We start from the raw sequence: 21,730 nt of genomic DNA, 5'->3' as shown, positions 1-21,730 counted from the left end.
GACCAAATAATTTTCAGCTGCCTTTGATGGTGTACGTCTCTAACATGGGAGAATTTTTCACTATGTGCTTGTCTGTGCTTCACACATCTTTCTGACTATAAACGGTATATCTCTTGCACTCTATCAAAATAAAGGTCAATCATGAGTTGTCATGAGACAAATGTTATACTGTGTTTTTATCTTAATAGTATATTTCATGATGAATCATGATCAATTACTGAATTCAATCAATGTTTTTCCGTTTCTGACTTCAATCAGAAGGCAAAATACATCAGGGAAGAATGCAGTCAACAACAATACTGAGATAGACTTTCATCTCACTGATTGGAGCTGAATGGTCATTACATTATATATCATTTAGCTGATGCTTTTATCCAAAGCGACTTCCAATAGGTGCATTCAACCATGAGGGTACAGACCCAGAATAACAACAATCATGTAAGTAAATTAGCTTAAAAAAAAACAAAATACATTTTTGTTACATTTGTATCACTTTTAAAGGATAGGACAGACTAAAGGCCGGCGCATGCTTCTGCAACTGCGTCTGCGGCTTTGCACGCAGTTGTGTCGATGGACCCGTTTTAATTTATGGTTCTCCAAGGGTTGCGCGTATTGCAAAGCAATCCACCGCCAGAAAACTAGGTGGAGTAACGTTTTTTGTCGAAGACGACCTTAGAGACGCCCCTCTTTGTCGTCGTCGACTGATTATTTACATGGCCACTGCTGCTCCTCATAGCCTTTTTCTGTCTGACAAATTTGTCCATGATCTTCCTCCACAGCTTCGATCACTAGTTGACCTGCAAACCGACGTTAGCCGAGAACTCCTTCCATGAATTGCAGGCCATCTGCGTGTACTTGTATTCCGTCAATGACGGGTTATACAAGTGGTCATACTTCCGGATCTCTTCTGCCAAACGCTCTTCTATTTGGTCCATATTCGTTCTTCTAAATCTTCCGTGGTTTCTGCCGGTATTATGGGGCATGAAACCGGAAATGTGACTCTATAAAGGATGTTGTTAGCAGACCAATCACTGCCTTGCAGGCTGCGTGAGGCTTGCGTAGCTTTGTCATATAGTTACAAAATTTGGGCGACGCATGCAAGCACGCAAGAAGGGGTACGCAAGCAGGCAAGGGGCTCTTGCGCTTAAAGCCACTAATTCACCACACGTTTCCTTGCAAGTCTCTGAAAACGCAAAAGCATGCGTCGGCCTTAAGCCTGTAAATGGGGGGTAGAGAGAGAGGGGCGGAGGACATGCATCCATGGCCGCAAGTCGGAATCGACAGGGGCCTCTGCGGTTGGAGGCCCTGCTTCTCAGTGTAGCTCCTCTTTGCTACTCTGATCTCCTTTGTCAACTGTGTTTCTGGCCTGATTGTACAATTCATTAATTGAGTTTCTTGAAAAATTCACACGACTCACGTGAGCAATCACAAATTATCCCACAACCCAAAAATATTTTCTTGCTCGATTTCATGCATCATGTGAAACTTTAGGCATGATATAAATAAGAATTATTAAAGACCTATTAGACAAATTGACTTTTTAAAAATCAATTTAAGACAATGCACTGAGAAAATTATTTTAAACTGTTTTCAAGTATCACAATGACAACTCAGTATAATAAACACAACAACACAAATAGAGTATGTAGCCTTTATTTTCTTCATGTATATACTTTAGTTTATAGGGACAGACATGATTATTGAACCCTCACTATTACATATAGTAGAATCAAGGTGTTTGCTTAGGAACACTTCCACCACTTCATAGATAAGCAAAATCTCCATCCTGTTTTCAATTCTTTATGTCACAGCTCTCAGGCTATTTCTCATTAGTTTATATTTTTAGACTATTTATATGGAAGCGTCTGAGGTAAGCTACTTTTTTTTTTTACTGTAAAATTAGGTCCTGCTCTCAAGTTATTAATGAGTGTCCTCTGTATGCAGCTGCACCTTCACAACAAGTAGAAGTTGTCTATTTTATTCGGTTCCAAAAATATTCAACAATCTTAATTTGACTAATAAATCAAGTCGATAAAAAAAAAAAAAATTGTACAGTCCCTAAGCTATATGATGTTTGTTTATTGCACAATTTTTAGATAACAAAGCAATTTAAAAACAAAACATTTGATGTTTATTCTTCACCTGGATAAAATACCTGATAAAAGTATACAAATTGAAAATAATAAAATCAGAAAAACAGTTAAATTTCCGAGATAATTAGAAAAACTTTTTTTCATGTGAATGCAATACGCTTACGTATATTTATTTAATGAAGAGCCAGAATGTTTTTACACTTAACATGATATAAAGAATACAGCATTTAATAAATAATTATGATATACTAACAATTCGTTATTTCCCCAAACTACATTGTCAGAGTAATTTGATTACTGTAAAATTTATTAGATCATAATTATCAGTAAGGTCCATTTGTATAATTTGAAGGTAGGGTTAACAATATAATACACTTGTTGTAAAATTTGGCTAATATCTCCCCACGGCCCACTAGCTCTATATTTTGTTTGTGCTCAGAAAAATTATTAAATACACAGTCCTGTTTTTTATTATTATTAACCTTATTATTTGGGAAATAAATAAAGCAAGGGCCCAAACTATGACATGATCAAGTTCAACCAACCCGGGATATGTTTTGTTGCACTACTGCTTTTACTACCAGCCCCTTATAGTCCAGGCAAAGTAGCGTTTTACGACCGACTAATTGTAAAATAATTTTTTTCAGCATGAGGTGTCCAGAACAACATACTTAAAGTTCTAATAAATCCTAGTTCAGGAAATATGTTAAATTCTCATCAATCCGAGATGTGTGCCAATAAGGCCAGGCAACAATACACCCCAATGGGGCTATTTGTTTCCTTTACTCCTATCAAAATTAAACTTTACAAAACGAAAGAACCCATGAAAAGTAAACATTTTTGTGTAACAAGTTTCTTTGAAAATGAATTTGAATATGCAAATTAGCTATACAGTAATCGAATATGCCCAAAATACACTCAAATAGGCTTAATTTTTTCCTTTACGCAAATTAGGACATATTCAATAAGTGGAGAGCTCATGTGCATATTAAAATTAATTTCAAAAGAAACTTGCTATACAAAATGTTTTACTTTTCATGGGTACGTTCATTGTGTAAAGTTTCATTTTGATTGGGGTGTATTGTTGCCTGGCCTTATTGGCACACATTGATGAGAATTAAACATATTTCCTCGACTAGGATTTCTTAGGACTTTTAGTATGTTGTTCTGGACACCTCATTGAAATTATCTATGCTGTAAGTTAGATTTTTGGCTCCAAAAAGTAACTTTGCCTGAACTATTAGGGGCCACACAAAAGTAGGTTTGAGTGTTGACATAATTTCAATTCAATTTTATTTGTACAGCGTAGAATCGAAAGACAGAATCAGACCATACATTATTATAGGCAAACCCAACAGTTCCCACAACATGCAAACAGTTGCCAACTGTGGAAGGAAAGAAAACTCCCGTTTAATGGGAAATAACCTCTGGCAGAAACAGACTCAGTGTGGACGGCCATCTGCCCCGACTGGTTGGGATGAGCAGAGAAAAATGGGACGAGAGGAGAGGTGGGTGGAAAAGAGGGGAGAGAAGAGAGTGAGGTGGTGGGGAGACCAGGAACAGCTGTGTAACAGTCCTATCTAAGCTCCATATGACCGGTTGGTACAGTGGAAATAATAATAGGGATAATTAATGATGTTATTAAGACCTTGGCGTGCTGAAACCCGATACAATTTACAGTTCTGAGGAGCAACAAGGATTCTGGCCTGGTCATGGAACAGTGGACTAGGCTTAGCTCCACACCTATGCATAGATATTAGTGAAAGCATTAGAGTGCTGTGGATTTTACAATGCATATGACCATGATACCCTCTCTGGAAGAATAACCTTTGTATGAAAAATGCTTATGAGAAAGTTAATTAATTTGATTATCTGTGTTCTATCAACACATTTTTAAGTAGACTTTACATTAATCAATTCCACAGTACATGATTCAACTTTGCTTTTATCTTGTCATTTCCCACATGTACACCATACGATGCTGCCCAACTGCTGTTGTTGTTCAGTTATTCTCAAGCTTCATTTAAATCTATATACTGACTGAAACTATCATTGTAAAAGAAGCACATAGTTAACATTCATTAAATGGGTGTGGCTGACTGCAGGGTATACCAGCATTGACCTGTTAGAGGGGGTGGGCATGTTTATTTTGGTACAGTTAAGTTGTACCATCCACCATGTTCTTTCCGCATTAGGTCTGACTGTGCAGCAGTGCTGTGTCGACAATGTCTACTGCATAATAATGTCAGGTTCGATATTAAAGAGCAGGTCATCATTATCCCTCCTGACTTCCAGTAGCAAGGCTGTCTCCTCCTGCAGCGCCCCCTGCAGGTCAGCTGTTGTCATCAGTGGTCTGCCATTTAGTTTGACAATAATGTCACCATCTCGGATACCACCTCTGGAGTCAGAGAAGAATGGAGAGATGGTCATTAATCATTAGACTCTTGAAATGATTGACAGACGCTGTTCGATATCTGTTTGATCGAAGAATGAAGAAATGAAACTTACTTCTGTGCAGGTGAGTGTGGAATGACCTCATGGACATAAATCCCACTGCTAACATCAGGGAAATCTGGTTTCTGCTGTTTTAGCTCTTCAGTTAACCTGGAAACACACACACACACACAGACACACACGCACGGTCCATTATCTAACCCCTAAACTTTTTTTTAAATATTACTTTGTTAATTCAGAGTTAAGGATGTGTAAATAAATGAATCAATAATGTTTATCTTATCTAACTCTTATTTAAGCAAGGAATTCTCACTAAGGTTTGTTGTCCTGATCTAGACATGTGGCAAAAACAATATCGCAGTTTTACGAGGGTAGAAAAGAACAGAAATTAATATGTAATTTTGCTCATTGTGGGAACTGTTGGGTTTCTTAATACATTTTTAAGGTCTTGACCTTCTATGTAAAGTGCCTTGAGATCATGTTTATTTTGATTTGGCGCTAAACAAATAAAATTGAATTGAATTTGAGTTTTTTACCATTTTAAATGTAACTGCCAAAGGATGTTGGAAGATAGAGCAAATAGCTCTTTTACTCAGTTTTACTGATAAGTATGTAAGCACTAGGATACATGCAAGGTCATGGCATCTCCACAGGCAAGCAGACAGACAGATTTTAGCCAGTTTTATTTACACAAATGCAACAAAATGATATCTGAAAGAATTCGAGATTATTTACACTACCGTTCAAAAGTTTGGGGTCACCCAGACAATTTCGTGTTTTCCATTAAAACTCACACTTTTATTTATCAAATGAGTTGCAAAATTAATAGAAAATATAGTCAAGACATTGACAAGGTTAGAAATAATGATTTTTATTTGAAATATTAATTGTGTTCTTCAAACTTTGCTTTCGTCAAAGAATGCTCCATTTGCAGCAATTACAGCTTTGCAGACCTTTGGCATTCTAGCTGTTAATTTGTTAGGGTAATCTGTAGAAATTTCCCCCCACGCTTCCTGAAGCACCTCCCACAAGTTGGATTGGCTTGATGGGCACTTCTTGCGTATCATACGGTCAAGCTGCTCCCACAACAACTCAATGGGGTTGAGATCTGGTGACTTCGCTGGCCACTCCATAACAGACAGCATACCAGCTGCCTGCTTCTTCCCTAAATAGTTCTTGCATAATCTGGAAGTATGCTTTGGGTCATTGTCATGTTGTAGGAGGAAATTGGCTCCAATCAAGCACTGTCCACAGGGTATGGCATGGCGTTACAAAAATGGAGTGATAGCCTTCCTTATTTAAAATCCCTTTTACCTTGTACAAATCTCCCACTTTACCAGCACCAAAGCAGCGCCAGACCATCACACTACCTCCACCATGCTTGACAGATGGCGTCAGGCAGTCTTCCGGCATCTTTTCACCTGTTCTGCATCTCACAAATGCTCTTTAGTGTGATCCAAACACCTCAAACTTTGATTCGCTGTCCATAACATTTTTTTCCAATCTTCCTCTGTCCAATGTCTGTGTTCTTTTGCCCATATCAATCTTTTCTTTTTATTGGCCAATCTCAGATATGGCTTTTTCTTTGCCACTCTGCCTAGAAGGCCAGCATCCCGGAGTCGCCTCTTCACTGTAGACGTTGACACTGGCGTTTTGCGGTTACCATTTAAAGAAGCTGCCAGTTGAGGACCTGTGAGGCGTCTATTTCTCAAACTAGAGACTAATATACTTGTCTTCTTGCTGAGTTGTGCACCGGGGCCTCCCAATTCTCTTTCTATTCTGGTAAGAGCCCATTTGTGCTGTTCTCTGAAGAGAGTAGTACACACCGTTGTAGGACATTTTCAGTTTCTTTGCAATTTCTCGCATGGAATAGCCTTCATTTCTAGGAACAAGAATAGACTGTCGAGTTTCACATGAAAGTTCTCTTTTTCTGGCCATTTTGAGAGTATAATCGAACCCACAAATGTGATGCTCCAGATACTCAACTAGCTCAAAGGAAGGCCAGTTTTATAGCTTCTCTCACCAGCTAAACAGTTTTCAGCTGTGCTAACATAATTGCACAAGGGTTTTCTAATCATCCATTAGTCTTCTAAGACGATTAGCAAACACAATGTACCAATACAACACTGGAGTGATAGTTGCTGGAAATGGGCCTCTATAAACGTATGTAGATATTTCATTAAAAACCAGACGTTTCCACCTAGAATAGTCATTCACCACATTAACAATGTATAGAGTGTATTTCTGATTAATTTAATGTTATCTTCATTGAAAAAAAACAGTGCTTTTCTTTGAAAAATAAGGACATTTCTAAGTGACCCCAAACTTTTGAACGGTAGTGTATATAAATTCACTATGCAGAGGGGAAGGACTATTTGATGACCGTCCATTGAACATGTCCCAGTTGGTTCAACTTTTGCTGCAACACAACGTGATGTCAGCTGTCAAGGCACTGCATGGATTTGGTAAATGGATTTGTATTTATATAGCGATTTTCTAGTCTGATGAAGACCACTCAAAGCGCTTTACAGTACAGTTTCACATTCACCCATTCACACACACATTCATACAGTGCATCTACTTGCAGCACTTTGTTATTCTATGGGGGGCTATTGAGGGTTCAGCATCTTGCCCAAGGACACTTCGGCATGCAGATGGTTCAGACTGGGGATCGAACCGCCGACCTTCAGGTTGGAGGACGACCACTCTACCCCTCAGCCACAGCCGCCCTGCAGGGGCCAATCACATACATGCAAGCACAATTCTTGGGAGATTGCTTCCTATTGTGAGACTCAAGATGCAGTTGATGTCGTAAGTATATTACAGCCACTGTTCTGTGTTTTGCTGTGTATTTCCCCATTTAAACAAAAATGTATCATGAGTTCAGACTTACGCTGGTGTGATTGTGAGCATCTTGATTCCAATGAAACGCTTCTTCTTTACGCCTACATCTGAAAGAGACTTAATTTAGTTGATTTATGTTTAGAAGGATACTCACATGTCTTAACCATCAATCTCAGACTCACCCTTGTTATGCTTGTCAAGTGAATCATTAAGAAAACGAGTGATCCTGTCAGAGGGAATGGCAAATGAGATTCCCGCTGCAACTTTCAGGGTGTTGATGCCAATCACTTCCCCATCCTCAAATACACAAATGTGGGTAAATAACAGTGAGAATACAAGTAGTAAACATTTTATAAGTTTGCCTGTCATTAATAACATGAGTTTAAGAGCCTGTTTCTGGCCAGGGCCAAACAACTGCTTATGCAAATACTGCTGTCATGCAATTTGTGTTCTTACAAGAATCGAGTGGAGAGAAGTATTCTACTGCATACATGAAATCCTTTAGGTATAAAACTTACCAAATTGACAAGAGGTCCGCCGGAATTCCCGTACTGGGAGGGAAATAAAAGACAAACAGTGATTAAAAACATAAATTTGATATTTTGAGATTACATGTTTTCTACCTTCTTACGTTGATAATAGCATCTGTCTGGATGTAGTCCATGTCAGAGTCCGGCAGGCCTAGCTCCTTGCCATCTCTCTGTGCAGTGCTGACGATGCCAGTGGTGACAGTGTTCTGGAGGGCAAAGGGGCTGCCAATCGCAACCACAAACTCTCCTGGCCTCAAGTCCGCACTGTGGCCCAAAAACAACACAGGCAGCTTTGTCTAGAGGTAAGGAATAAACAGATAAAGTGGGCCAGGGTAAAACATCTCTGTGGTAGGGTATAGTAGAATACAATCAAAGTTATTTCAAGCCTCGTTGGGCGGTTGTGACTGAGGGGTAGAGTGCTCTTTTTGTTCATCTTTACTTATCAATTGATTATGATTCGTAAGTCCAATGCCAAATTGTCGCTGAGTTGATGAAGTCAAGTATATAACTTAATTAATCAGTGCTGCATCAGGGGCCAACCAGTCAGATATATACCAGCAGTATGCCTGCACCAGCAGTCTCATTCAAAGATCCAGTGCCTGGGGAGAGAGCCTGCAAAAAAGCCAAACCCTGAACAGCTGGGACCCTGATTTTTATTGTTTGAAAGGCAAACATTTTCAGTTTTTAGATACTCTGAGATTCTACTCACAATTTACATAATTCAATTTTCCTATCAATCTCACATTTGAATTTGTATAATGATTCTGACATTCACTAATGTTTCTTAAATGGGATTTGTTCTTACGTATGAACAGAACCTACACACACTGCAGAGCACTCTCACACACACTTGACAACTGAAATGCTTCTTTAAGTCTGTAATCAGTGCTTGTGTTTTTTACTTTTAATTCTACAGTTGTATAATAAGATCGAAATTACCATAATTTGTTATCATTTTTATCTTGAAGGAAGACTGACAATTTTCAATGCACACACATTTTTTTTAAACACATTGAAATGTTCAAAAGGATAACACACACTAACAGACTGTTTGACTGTGGTCTATACTGCCAAAGATAACACTTTTTAAACACATGAACATGGTGAAGAGGAGAATAATTAGTCACAATAATAGTCACCCATCTTTAGGTTTTACATACTGCATATTAAAAGTGTCACATGTTCCTAGTTCTATTGCTACAGCTTTTAGTTAAAATCTTCCGTTAGTTAGTTATTTCTGTTCTGAGATGAGAGATGGCTTAGTTAGGAGATTCAACCACACCACACAGTGCACTCACACGCTGGCAACGAGCTGGACTGTACCCAAATATTATTCAAAATATTTTGTCTGAACCTGGCCGTGCAAGTTAGGTCCTAATGGGTCCGATCAGGCTCAGGTTGAGTATCCACAGATGCTCCTGCAGCTGACTAAGGTTTATCATTCCCTCTGATGCTCATCTGAAGACCCTTGCCCTCCTCAAAGACCCTCTAACAATCCACATCGAAAAAACATGCAAGCTGATCTACAAACGGTGCTTACTGAGGATTGCGTGCAGAATAACACGTGCTGTCTATTTAGGTTGCCTTAATGAATATGCAATATCGGGCTTTCATCCTGAGTGCACAAGATTTTGGGAGGAGTAGATGCAAATACTTTAATTTAGCACACATGCATTGTGATTTCGAAAGCCTTAAAGGGGCACATATTATGAAAATTCCACTTTTGTAGTGTTTCTACACTTTAATCACTTTAAAAATACGTCATTTTCCAAACAAGCCCATGTAGGGAGTCTGGGGGCGCTGGGGTTCTCGCAGCCAGGCTTCGGCCCACCTGACTCTGGTTCCAAACGATATGGTTGCAAGATTGTATCTTCGTCTCCAGTAGCCATATTTCTACAGAGGTAATGGATAGCTAAAAATCTGGCCGCTTGTATCTCGTGAAGGTGGGAGGAGGGGTGAGGGGGAGAGGGGGAGAGGGGGGTGGGGCACTCAAAACAGGTCAATCTGAGGGCTGTTTTAGACAGGGTAAAAAGGGTGCTGTTTTACATGATCCTTGTGGTATTTTGACCAAAGACCCAAATGAACCATATCAACTGTGGTAAAATGGGCATACGATGGGTCCTTTAAAGAATTGCGGTGATTGTGACTGTGTCAATATTTAACAGGTTTGAATGGTAGGTGCTAATCAGCACAGCGTTGCACACAGATGGCTGCAGCCAAACAAAACTGAGCAATCACAGCCACTAACGAACAGAAGATTTACCTCAGGCGGAAAGAAAAATTAACATTGACATTCATTATGTCCCCCTATTTCCCTCTTTTTGCCGACATTACAATTTTAACTTTTTAAAAATTTTAAGGATTTTCTTTTCGCAAGTTGCCCTTGTCTCCGATGCGTTCATCTCCTCCGGTGCGCTCTACTCCCTCTCCGTTCCCCGGCTGCTCCGTTGTGGGACCGCTTGTATTGAGAGACTCCCCACTGCCTATACGCCATCTTCTATCCCTAATGCCAGCGCCCTGATGGCCCATGACAGACCAGATACAACGCTGACCAATTGCTTGGTTTGCCCGAGTATGTCCATTATTTTATTTTAAACTGAAGAACTACATTTACCACACTATGGTTGTATGCCTTCACCAACCAGTGCAGTTTCTATGTACATATTTCATAATTTAGTTTGGCTTATAAATGCTTTGCGTTGACAACCTAAAATTCATGGCAAATGATCTAAAGTTAATTTAAACAGAAATGCTGCGAGATATCCTACTTGTTTATTGTTCAGCAGATCTGTCCAATATTCTGTGTTTGTTGAATACATTTTTTGCCATTTGAAAATCAATGTGATACAGCTGAATCAAGTGTTCTCAGGTTATGTATGGATGATAAAGAAATTTCCTGTTTGCTGAATGATGTGAACTCACCTGTGAGTTTATTTTGATGGTAGCAATGTCCGATTTTTTGTCCATGTCTTTGATGCTGGCTTCATATACATCACCATTATGCATCTGGACCTTAAGAAGGAAAGAATGGAAGAATTACAGATTAACCATACATCACAGTAAAGAATAAGCTTGATCTATTTCTAAAATATAAACCTTGTATCAACTTAGTATGGTCATAGCACATAAACTCAAGAGCGCTCAGTAAATAGTTTGAGCATTTTTGAAGGACTAGTGGTGCTCAAAATAATACAAATAAATAAAAAAATAAATAATAATAATCAGGTTTATACAGTGCTTTTCAAAGCTCTCAAAGAAGCTTTACATACGGTAGGATAAAGTAGGGAAACGATCAATAAACTCTTTAAAGGGATGGGTTACCCATAAATGAAATTAGCTGAAGATTTGAGGGCCTTTTTGACTGATAACAGTGTTGGGGATCCACAGAGAGGGGGCAGTGACTGAAAACACCCTGTCTCCCACGTTTCGGCACTTGGTCTGAACCTGAAGGAGGTTGGCATTAGCATATCTCAGGAGTCAGGTGGGGGTGTGCTGGTGGAGGAGGTCGGAGAGGTAGGGGGGAGCCAGGTTGTACATGCTCCTGCATCAGAAATTATGTATTTAGATATACTGTAAGTGTGGATCTTGAGCGCTATTTTTACAAAATGGCTATAGGGTGCACCCTTGAATACTTCAAGGATGTAAGCCGATGTACCAAAGAGATTTTGATTACTTGTTGTCCCTCAATAACAACTTCATTTGTCAGAAGGGCAATTGCATCTGATAACAACTCACAGTTTTAACAATTTTCTGACCTTGGTTGAGGTGGATGTGAAGTACCCACTATGATAATTACAATAAAAGATAAAACATGTATCTCCTGTTGTCAGTAGGTGTTGACTTTATCTGAATATTGGTATATAGATATTATGTGATGGTTGGGGCATGTACTTCCTGATAGCAGAGAAATAATATCTTAGGGTCATTAAATTGTATTATATTAAATAAATTCAGTTCAAGGTTAGAATAAGTCAATTTTAGGTCAAGCTGTATAATATAAATTAACCTAGATAAATTGATTTTCTATTCTAGCACATGAAAACTGTTAATATCTTCTATGCAAACAAAGGGCTTATTTTTCAAATTTGTTCAAATCTGTGTTAGTGCGCACCTCACCTTTGCCAAGATAATCACTCTATGTCTGGTGCAGTATGTCTTGAAAAAATTATTTTATAAGGCACTGAACTACAGTTTGATTTAGGGTATTTTTTAGGAGGGATGGGGAGGGGGGTACAGAAAACAAGTCAGTATGTGGTATGACAACCATTGGCCTCACATAGTGATCGGTTTATTGATTGTGGCATGTGGAATATTGGTTCACCCACTGTTTCATCTGCTGTCTGGGGTGGCTGATCTCTAAAGATCTCCCAGGATAAACTTCTAAAGTCCCTGAAATGACGTTAGAAGTGGCTTATGGCAGTAGATGAACATTCAGTTCACAGGCAACAGCTCTAGTGGACATTCCCGCAGTTTGCATGCCAATTGTATGCTCTCTCTAAACTTTGTGGCATCTGTGGCATTGCGTTGCATGAAAGAACTGCATATTTTAGAGAGGCTATAATAATGATCTTTGGATGGATCATCTTAGCAAAGGTGACGACTCACAATTTTTTTTTGTGTACAAAATTTGAGAGAAATAAGCTTTTATTGTTCACAGAAGAATTCATAACTGAAAAATGGGAGTAAAAATAAAAGTGTTGCATTTATATTTTTGGTAAGTGTATATCAAACCCTAATGCCTCACGTCTGTACAAGATCTAAGATCTATGGCGGTGTCTTTAGAATTTCATTGAATCATTCTTTGCTTCTTAAATGTTCTTCTCAGATTCTGTGACTTCTTTGTGAGCACACGGCACTGAAGTCTCATGTGCTTTATGGGCATTGACGGGGCATTTAACCTATGCTAATTAGACAGTACTCGAACACGCTTTCAATTCATGTAGATATGGCATTCATCAATATAAGAACACAGGTACGAGTTCTGCAGTTTAAGAACATGTCATGAATCTGAAGTAGAGTTTTCTTAGAAATTGTCTAAAGCAGGGGTCTTCAATGTTTTTCAGGCCAAGGACTCCCAAACTGGTGGAGAGATGGAGCAGGGACCCCATACTATATATAGTGTATAAAATTGTGTTTTATATTGAATTGGGCCTAGTGCCATGTAAAAACATAGCTACCCTGTTATTGGTCATTCAATACCAAACTATTCAAATATTACACAGTTTCATATATTCGTGTTTTTAATTTAAACATGTGCAAGGTACAGGGTGGCCCTGCCACTGCCTTTTATAAACATACGTCTTGCATACAACACTGAGCTATTACAATAATTCACAGATTCATGTTTTTATTTTAAACATACATGTAGAAGAGACAGTGAATCCTCAAGCCATCTGTGGATGCCACATTAGTGAGATGTCGGACCTTGATGGTAGCACACAACTTATCTAACCTTGAACGGATGGCAGTTGTCAGGCAGAGGGTCAAATCAGCCTCACAATGTGTTGGATGCATGATGACGTGTATTTAAAGACATTTAATTTATTTGTGGAAAAAATTTTTTATTTAAATAAATAAATAATTCAAAAAAGAAAAAAATATTTAAAAAAAAAAAAAAATTGTCTCAACCAAAAATTCACGACTCCCCTGCAGTACCTCCACGGACCCGGTCGCAGACCCCCTGTTGAAGACCTCTGGTCTAAAGAACTAACTTAAGAACATTTTAAGAAGATATTGTTGCATGATGTCTATTAAGACCAGGATGTCCTATTCATGATTAAATTTAATCTCAGACAAAACTAAAGTCACTGTACTTGGCCCAAAACATCTCAGAGAAATATCTTCTGACCAGCTACCTATCCTGGACAGCATGAGCTTGGCCCCAGGAACTAGAAGAGGAGATCATATTACTCCTTTTTTAGCTTCTCTGCATTTTCTCCCTGTAAAATTCGGTAAAAAAAGGATTCCTGTAGAAAAACTGGATTTTGTACCTTGATATGTTGTTGACCGGATACTGGCGTAGTGCTGGAGACTACATGGGCATTAGTCACAATAAGTCCATTGTCTGCCATCACAAATCCAGATCCACTAGACAGAGGGATGTTGCGACCAAAGAGAGGATGCCTGGTGTGTGAGGAAAGCATCAGTAAGTTTAGTTGAAATGGATTGGAGAGATGATTTTTGATCATTTTTTTGTCCTGCTATCTTATAACAAAGCTTGGGATAAAAGAATAGTTTATATTTCATATTTACGAAGCTTTTTAGAGAGAATAATTTGTTATTTCAAGAATTATTCAATTAATGTACCAGGGCCAAGTCAGGGCAAAATATGATTGAAGATCAGTTAAAGAATGGATTTTTCCCTTCAAATTTGACTGACTGGACATAAAGCATACATTTCGACATTAATCTGGACATGGCTTGTATGAGTTGGCACCACTTAAATAAGCTAAGGTATCCAAATGATAGACTAAACCTATTGTATGTCATCCCTTTAAAAAAAACTATTTATTAAACCTAAAGCTGTTTTCCATGAATTCTAAAAGTTGACATTTTAATGTTCCATACCGGCATAACCACTGCTAACACACAAACGCACACAAACAAACATTGAATACCTGAGAAAGAGCTCGATGTGGACCACAGCAGGAGCGATTTTCTCCACTACATCAGCTATGAAGTTGAACTTGTAACGAGGACTGGCGGCATATGAAGGATCTATACTAGCAAGAAGAATTTTACATTTTAATAATTAGTCAACATGACCCATAGGTGGCTGTGGCTCAGGGGATAGATTGATTGTCCTCTAACCAGCAGGTCGTGGTTCGATCCTAGTTTTCCCCACTTCAGCATGCCTTGAGCAAGATACTGAACTGCCTTGTCCCACATTGCTACTTCTCATAGAGAAAGTGCTGCACATAGATGCACTGTGTAAATGGAAAACAGATGTATTGTAAAGCTTTGAGTGGTAATCAAGACTAGAAAAGCACTATATTAATACAGACAATTCAATTTTCAAAGACCAAGAACAACACATGTTATAATCATAAACTTAAGTAGGCATGAATAATTTTATGACTAAAGTGAAGTTAAAGATGGATCTAAAGGACGCACAACAGTTTTATGATCAACATTAGTACACACGGCACAGTCTAGACATAAACTGACCACTTTAGGCATAAAGGCTTCGTTGTGTTTCCAAATCATTCGTAAATTCCCTGGGGAAAACTGAACACATGAAGGGTGCACAGATATTGCCAACTCATTAGGCCAAAGCCAGGGCTATAACACTGTCTACAGAAAAAAAGTGTTTCAAGTCCGCAATCCACTGCCAGTGGGTGCTGGCTAGCCTCCAAAACCCACATGACAGGCAGTTATACGTACCGAATACATATTAAATGTGGAAATGGCCTTTTGTTTGTCAAGCAGGTCAAGCAAGAATAACTAAATCACCCTCTCTTCCCTGCATTGCTACCACAACAAAATCTGCATTGATTGTGTGCCAATTCAACTTCATTCCCTTCCCAGCACCACAAAAATCTATTCTTCAGCTCAAAGAGGTTAGGCTGCTGCATAGTGTATTTGTAATGGTAACTTTCATTTTACCTTTGGCACACACTAATCGGTGTAAGTATTTAGCAGTAGATTAGTTTGTTTCAGAGGGAACATGTATGAAGAATCATTTGAAGTTGTGTGAAGAGATCACTGTTAAAGCTGAGCCTGGCTCAGATTCAGGCTTGCTACATGTCATCCATATTACTCTTTGATCATCTTTCTCTTTAACATTGTGAAGTTGCAGACAAGACAGTTCCTTTTTAAGTTTTCATCAGAACTGATTTCTGTCATTTTGTATAATTTTCCTTTCTGGGGTTTCTTGTTACTCTGATATGCGTCCTTTTTCCTCTGCTTACTAGCTTTGCATATACAGTTCCTTCTTATTACAACATGAGAAGATGAAATTCAAAAGGTAATTGAGATTAGTAGGTTTTTTCAAACCTTAAAGGTTTGGGGCCTGATATACTAAAGGTTTGGTACGTGAAAAAACGTGGGCAAACTTGATTTCACCAGCAAAAAAACATGCAAGCTGATCTGTTAACGGTGTGCACTGATGAGCAGGGTGCAGAATCACACGCTCTTTCCATTTAGTACACTTGCCTTAATCTATATGCATTATCGGGGGTTTCTACCTGAGGGCGCACAATATTGGGAAGATAAGATGCAAATAATTTGATTTAGCACACGCATTGTAATTAAAAAGCCTGAAAAAAATTTGAGGTGGTTTTGACTGCGTCTATATATAGTACATTTAAAAGGTAGGTGCTGCCTGGTGTGCGTTCTGTGTGCGCTACAATGGCCCGAGTGTCGTGCCTGAGCGCTCGTGCCACAGGGTAAACAGCTCTCACCTCCTGCGCAATATTGTTCAGAGCCATTTCTTCCACCATCCCCCACACCTGTTTAATTTGCCATGGATTTATTATGAGCTTTTTTTTCTTTGTTTTTTCTTTTTATGTCCCTCCGTCTTCTCTGTATCTCATCAGGTTGTTGTTTTTGTTTTACCCACAGCATTTACTTTCTCGCAGATTCTCTCCCATATCTGCTTCTTTGAGGTATATTAATATTTCTTTGCTGTAGCTTAAGAACTTTGAGATTGTTTGCCTCTTCACCTAACACCTCCAATTAAATTTCACTTTTCGCTTGCAGTCACTCTGCTCTCCGTAACACTCCATGGCGGAAAACCAGTAACATCCGCAAAACAATCATTTTTATACTACTGCCTCTTCCACGTTTGTACCTTTGCGTCATTTGCATTTTTTGGTAGATGAGGCGGACCCTCTGGCTTGGTGGCAGCTCCACAAGGTCAGCTTCCTAGAGCAGAGTAAACTAGCCAAGAAGTATTTCTGTATAGCTGCAAGGAGTATACCCTCAGAGACACTTTTTAGGACAAAAGGCAATGTTGTAACATGCCAATGCACATGTTTAAAACCTAGCAAAGTAAAGGCCTGCTCTCACAGGTGCGCACACACAGAGACACACATACATTATAATACATTTTCTCACAATTTGGCAGCCAAGCACACTTTACTCCACTTAAATCCCCCCCTCTCTTCATACTGCAACACTCTCATACCTCAACTACTTTCCGGACAGAGACTTTTTAGACAATTATGAGACATAGCAGTTGGATATAAATGATTGTGTTAACATTTATTCAAAACTTGTTCCAGGTAGTGAGCGATGCTTTTAGCAGAAAATGTTAAGATGTTCGGCTAAAGTGATCAAGAAACTGCATGCCATACAACTAACTTGGTTCATTGACAATATAGTGACTGTAGCCAGGTTGAATAATTTCAAAAAAGCATGTTGTGGGAATGGAAATACTGCATTCCATTTTTGTTTTCAGTGTCTGCATAGGCTACTCACGGTCTGGGGTCTATGTTAGCAGTGGACCCACATCAGAGAGACATTAACACCGTATAATTAAGTAATTTTTTATTCATATCACCATGGCAAAATTAAACATTATCACAAATTGAATGTTTTCCTAATATCGTGCAGCCCCAATCTCTATTAGGTTATGTCAAAGCCTTGGTAGTTTGGTAAATTGACTGTATTTATATAGCCCATTTCTTGTCTTACCAACCACTCAAAATGATTTACAGTACATTTCACATTTATACACAACCAGCAATTTGTGGTTCAGTGTCTTGCCCAAGGATACTGCAGCATGCAGACTGGAGGATCTGGGGATCAAACCCCCACCACCAACACCTCTTATATGTAGACCATTGAAAAAACTCATAGAGCAGTTTATTAAGGCAGGGGTGCAAGGCCCAACTGTCTACTAGCGATTCAACATGATATTGAGGGAAAACAGGATTCTATGACAGTAACAGTAGACAGGTTATTTTTCCGACCTTAGAAACAGCAATTACATTTTATCACATGATCATCATCAGAAATTTGCCCAATTGACAGACTGAGTTCTGTCAATATATATATGTGTGGGTGTGGGTGTGTTTGTCTGTTTGTGTGTCCATCTGTCAGACCTCAGTGTCATTAAAAAATTATACTGCTCACATTGGAATTACACTCACACACATATATTTTTTAACTTAATTTCACCAGGGGAAAACATTAGTAATCTTTATTTGACTTATCTGACATGAAGCTGCATGAGTGCAAAAGACGCAAAAATAGATTTTTTGATCGTAGGCTACTACAAATGCAAGTTTGTAAAGAAAAACTTTCACTGTGAAGAAACAGAAGAATTTCCCAACATGAAATTGATGCCAAACACGGCACTTGTGTGTATTTTATCTCCTGTTTAGGGCCCGAGCACTGACAGGAACTGACAGACAGTCCGGCCCTACTGAAATTGTAGGGATTATTATTATAAGTTAACACTTATTTTTAATTTTAAAGCCTTATACACACTGTCACTTATTTGATATTTCGGTATCGAGGAAAGGTAAAACACAGCTGAGAAGGTCGGTGGGTTTGTATTGGAAAGAGCCTTGCTTCTACAATGTGCCCTGCACTTCTTACAGACCATAGTTGAACAAAATCGTACCTATGCTGGCGTCACACGCTCCACGCAGGACTTGGGTGATGCCGGAGAGTCCAAGCTGCAGGGCCTTCCTGCTGCTCGTCCCCAGATGGCAAACATTAACATAGGTCTTCCCGTCGCTGCCGCAAACTCCGTGGCTCAACTTGCACTGACAGAATCCGTTGGAGAAAAGCTTGCTCGCCTTGTGTTTACACTGTAGTCCGTCCCCACACGGCAGATCGTCCCGGCGGCCGCACGGCTCTCCTTCCCCCAGGGCGCACACCAGGCAGCAGCTGCAGCGGTCCAGCACGTAGCCGTTGGGGCAGCTAGGGCCCGGACAGGTATTCACATCGCATCGGGTTGGACATGTTGCATTCGGCTCGGCGCCGGCTGACTGCTTGAGGTAAAAGAACACAGCTGTGTACACGAGGATCAGCATTTTTAAACGGAGGATGCGGGACTGACACTGATACTTTGAAACTAAAGAGAACAGTTGATGTGTTACACACCCGCACTGATCATACTTTCTTTTTTGTTTATATGGATGGAGATCCACACACAAAACAGTTGTCTCCTAAACACTGCATAAAGACATGATAATACTTTAGGCTATCCTAAGCTCGGAAGGTTAACAGTGAAACGCATTCCTAAGCGCAATTACGCGTCCAGCTCGGACATTTATCCAGTTGCGGGTTGAGAGTGGCAGCTGGAGTTGGAAACGATTTCCGTGTTTCCTCTGTCCAGGTCGAGAACACTTCCACTCTGGCAGTAACAACTTTGCCGGCTGGACAGAGAGAAGGAGGAGATGTGAGGAGCAGCTCCCTCCTGGAGGCGTGGCGAAGAAGATTCAACTCAGATGATGGGGACGTGTTGTTGTTCTGCACGACCTCAGAGTCCCACTATGCACCAACTTGGTAACATATGTGGGGGTTTCGTAATTAATTTAATAAAATTGTATTCATGTTTTATAGAATTTGATTGAGGATCTAAATTGTGTGGATATTCTTAATCCTTTATACAGGACAGAGGTGTATAACCACTCAAAACATTCTGAGGACAAAGCTGTGTCCATAGCAACGTCAATTAAGTGTCATGTTAGTATTGATAGCTTGATACTATTATTAGAATTGATTACCAATCCCATGATCCAACATTTCCTCATTAAAATATTTTAGACATTTAGGGAAATCATTGAGCAGTTGAATTAATGACCAGTGTGTGGTCAAAACAGGCGTATTATCCTCAAAGTAAGGTATCATTTTGTCCCAAATACAGTCCTGCATTGACTTGTAGCAGAATTAAAATGTAATTTTTAGTTTAGATATGTTTTGCCCGTTAAAGTGTGAAAGGGTGTGAGGGAGTAGTTAGTTTAAAATTTGTATTAAAGTCTAAACACACTCGATCTAACCTAACCCATGTCACTCAAATTAGACTTTAATTTACTATAAAACTGAACTACTAGCTGGGATTGGCCTGTTTGGAGATAAAAAACAGGGCAAGTTGTTGCAATTGTGAGAATCTAATATTAGTCTCTCCTTCTAGTTGTTGGTAGGTACCTGCATGAGCATTGGCCTCACACAGCTCCAACTACAAACTTGGGCCAGTAATTCCCTACTCATCAGACATCTTACACTCTCTCACATCACCTCATATCTTGTGGTAAACACAGACCACAGCTGCTTGCTATCTGACTGCTGATGTACATGTTTTTTGCAAATACCTAGTCTTAATACAAATAGTAATGTTCAAAGTTGTCAAGAGATTGTTATTGCCGTTGTTGTGGACAATCAAGAGAGAATAGACCTCACACAGATAGCCTCAACCCTTTCCACAATCTCTGAACCACTTAAAGAAATACAAATTTGTAAAAATAAAACTATCCACTGGAACTTATCTGCCTTTTTTTCAGGTATGTGGTTCTTGATTAATTGTAAGCTATAAAGAAACAGACACAGGTAGAACATTAAAAATGACTAATTATTATGGTGCTTTAAATCAAAAATAACATATTCATGTTTTACTATACAACTACACAATTGAAGAAAACATAATAACTGATTATTTTGGAAAGCATGTCAGTAGTCAAGCGTGCAACGAGTGCTTTTGAGTGTCCATAGATTCTGTTCTTTCCGAAGAACAAATCCCAGAAAAGAAAACATTGGTAAATGTCAGAGTCTTTATAACAGTTGGTAAATGACGTGAGTGAAACATTTGATTCTTTCCATTACTGTTTTGAAGAACAGTTGAAGCACGTGTTCAGCATTGTAGGTTTTTGCTATATGTCAAAGCTGGAAAATGTCAATTAAATATCCCCATGTCAGTGTTCAGGTTGGTTTCATCATTGAGGTGAAGGGCCAAGAGGCAGCGAAGCCCCCGAATCATGATGCTGCACAAGTGACACTCAGCTCTGCAGTGCGGCTTTTTTCCTCATTTCTTTCCAAAACAATGACATCATTCATTCTTTGCTGCAGCTGCTGGGTTTGAGGACAGATTTCATTCCTGTCCCCTTGTAAGGGCAATTTAAGACCACCAGACCATGCAGCCTCACTCCATTCCAAAGATCACGCTTTTCCTCAGAAGATTCAGACTTCTTGTGGTTTGAGATACATGTTTATCTTCAGTTTACAATAACTTAATTTTTTTGGGATGTCGTAATAAATTGTTTTCTTAGGATTCAATTTTACTTTTCCATAGCAAACAAGTAATATCATTATTATCCCATGATCCAGAAATCTGGAATTCAAATTATCATTAGAACCTCTTTCCTCCAAGTCACCAACTTTCTTTAACGCACCCATATTTTGTCCATTCACAATATTAATTTGGGGTCCATACTTGGATAACTTTACGTACTGTAATGTTCAAAATACACATTATTTCTCTCATGTGAGACATGTTAAGCAGTGGTTTTTATTCTTGATGGCTATAAGCTGAAAGGAATTGGAGTGTGCACTTAATGAAATTTGGACCCTGATTCACAAGAACCTCTGTAAGAATACCAACAGTAATGGAAATTTAAAGAATGCCTGTGGCTAATTGTTTGGCTGTTACTTCTTTTACAGGGTTGGAGTCTGGATAGAGGCGGAAAACATTTTGGCAAAGTCCAATAGGAACTTAACTGATTAGAATACCTTTAGTACTGGACCGATACGCAGTATAGGTAAGAGTACCCATCCCTTACAACAGGGGTGTCCAAACTTTTTATCCTGAGAGGCCACATACAGGAAAAAATACAAGGTCTGGGCCACTCACGCCGCTGTAAA

At 39.1% G+C, this 21,730-nt stretch overlaps 1 protein-coding gene across 1 annotated transcript; it reads right to left on the bottom strand.

The window, feature by feature from the left end:
* Positions 1–4,322: 4,322 nt before the first annotated feature.
* htra3b (HtrA serine peptidase 3b) lies at positions 4,323–18,906 on the bottom strand. The gene is made up of 10 exons (XM_061066308.1): positions 18,492–18,906; positions 14,539–14,638; positions 13,912–14,044; positions 10,844–10,933; positions 8,023–8,217; positions 7,910–7,942; positions 7,574–7,688; positions 7,441–7,498; positions 4,602–4,697; positions 4,323–4,491 (listed from the first exon to the last, which is right to left on the bottom strand). The coding sequence occupies exons 1-10, from the start codon at positions 18,904–18,906 to the stop codon at positions 4,323–4,325; spliced, it is 1,404 nt and encodes a 467-aa protein (XP_060922291.1).
* Positions 18,907–21,730: the final 2,824 nt, after the last annotated feature.

The sequence above is a fragment of the Limanda limanda genome, chromosome 22, assembly GCF_963576545.1.
Source record: "Limanda limanda chromosome 22, fLimLim1.1, whole genome shotgun sequence".
Lineage (NCBI taxonomy): Eukaryota > Metazoa > Chordata > Actinopteri > Pleuronectiformes > Pleuronectidae > Limanda > Limanda limanda.
The sequence above is the reverse complement of the archived record's forward strand: the minus strand, read 5'-3'. Positions and strand labels throughout refer to the sequence as shown.